General features: G+C 60.3%; 1 protein-coding gene across 1 annotated transcript in view; it reads left to right on the top strand.

Moving 5' to 3' along the window:
* Positions 1–575: 575 nt before the first annotated feature.
* EMH_0065840 (uncharacterized protein) overlaps positions 576–948 on the top strand; it is a gene marked incomplete at both ends in the record, with an annotated part of 4215 nt that continues 3842 nt past the window's right edge. Inside the window, 1 exon segment of the mRNA XM_013498444.1 lies at positions 576–606. Coding sequence (XP_013353898.1) covers positions 576–606 — 31 coding nt within the window.

Below are 948 nucleotides of genomic sequence, written 5' to 3'. Positions count from 1 at the left end.
TTTAATTCATTTAAAAAGATAAAAATACAAAATAGTGGTATTTGTTAGACTGCAACAACAGCAGCAGCAGGAGCAGCAAGAAGAGAGTTATCTTCCATTTATAAATATTGGTTTTATATAATTTGTCTCCTTTATTCAATAAAATAATACCCCGAAGCTGCGGGATCGAGGCCCTGCTGCTGCTGCTGCTGCTGCTGCTGCTGCTGAGGCCCCCCGCCCGGCCCGACCACTGCCCTGTCCACCCAACCCCGATCCCGATCCCAGGCGATCCCAGCCGCTCCCAGGCGATCCCAGGCGATCCCCATAGATCCTTACCCCCCTTGACCCCGATCCCCTTTGTAATAGTTTTGTTGTTTGTTCCGCCGCTGCTGCCCCCGGCTGCTTAGGGGGGCCTCCTGGGGCCTCAACAGGGTACAGGGGCCCCCAACCACTGCACTTACCCTCACGTCGGGGGCCCCCATTCCATCACAAGACTTTCGCATACAGTGGGGGCCCCCAGGCAGGCTGCAGGGGGCCCCCTTCTCCCCTGCTGCTGCTCGCTGCTGCCTGGGGGAGGGGCCCGGGGGCCCCTAAAGATGGGCCTCCGTTGCCTCGGGGGCCTCAGGGGTGCGCAGGGGGCCCCCAGTACCCCATGACACACAAGGGGGGGCCCCCAGCAACAGAGGGGCCCCCAGCAACGGAGGGGCCCCCAGAGCTCCCCCCAGGGCCCCCGCAGAGCTGCTGCTGCAGCAAAGGCAGCACGGACCCAAGCAAGGGTATTTATAGAGGGCTGGCAAGCAGCAGCAGAAGAAGACAATGCAGGGGTCATATGCTGCAGCAGCTGCTGCTGCTGTTGCTGCTGCTGCTGCTGCTTGAGAGCTGCAGAATGGCAGCAACGCTGTCTCCTGCTGCAAGGCGACAGACAGGGCCCCCAACTCGACTGCTGCGAGAAAGCCGCTTCCTTCTGGT

Source organism: Eimeria mitis, genomic scaffold (genome assembly GCF_000499745.2).
Source record: "Eimeria mitis Houghton genomic scaffold, Emh_scaff3420, whole genome shotgun sequence".
NCBI lineage: Eukaryota > Apicomplexa > Conoidasida > Eucoccidiorida > Eimeriidae > Eimeria > Eimeria mitis.
The sequence above is the reverse complement of the archived record's forward strand: the minus strand, read 5'-3'. Positions and strand labels throughout refer to the sequence as shown.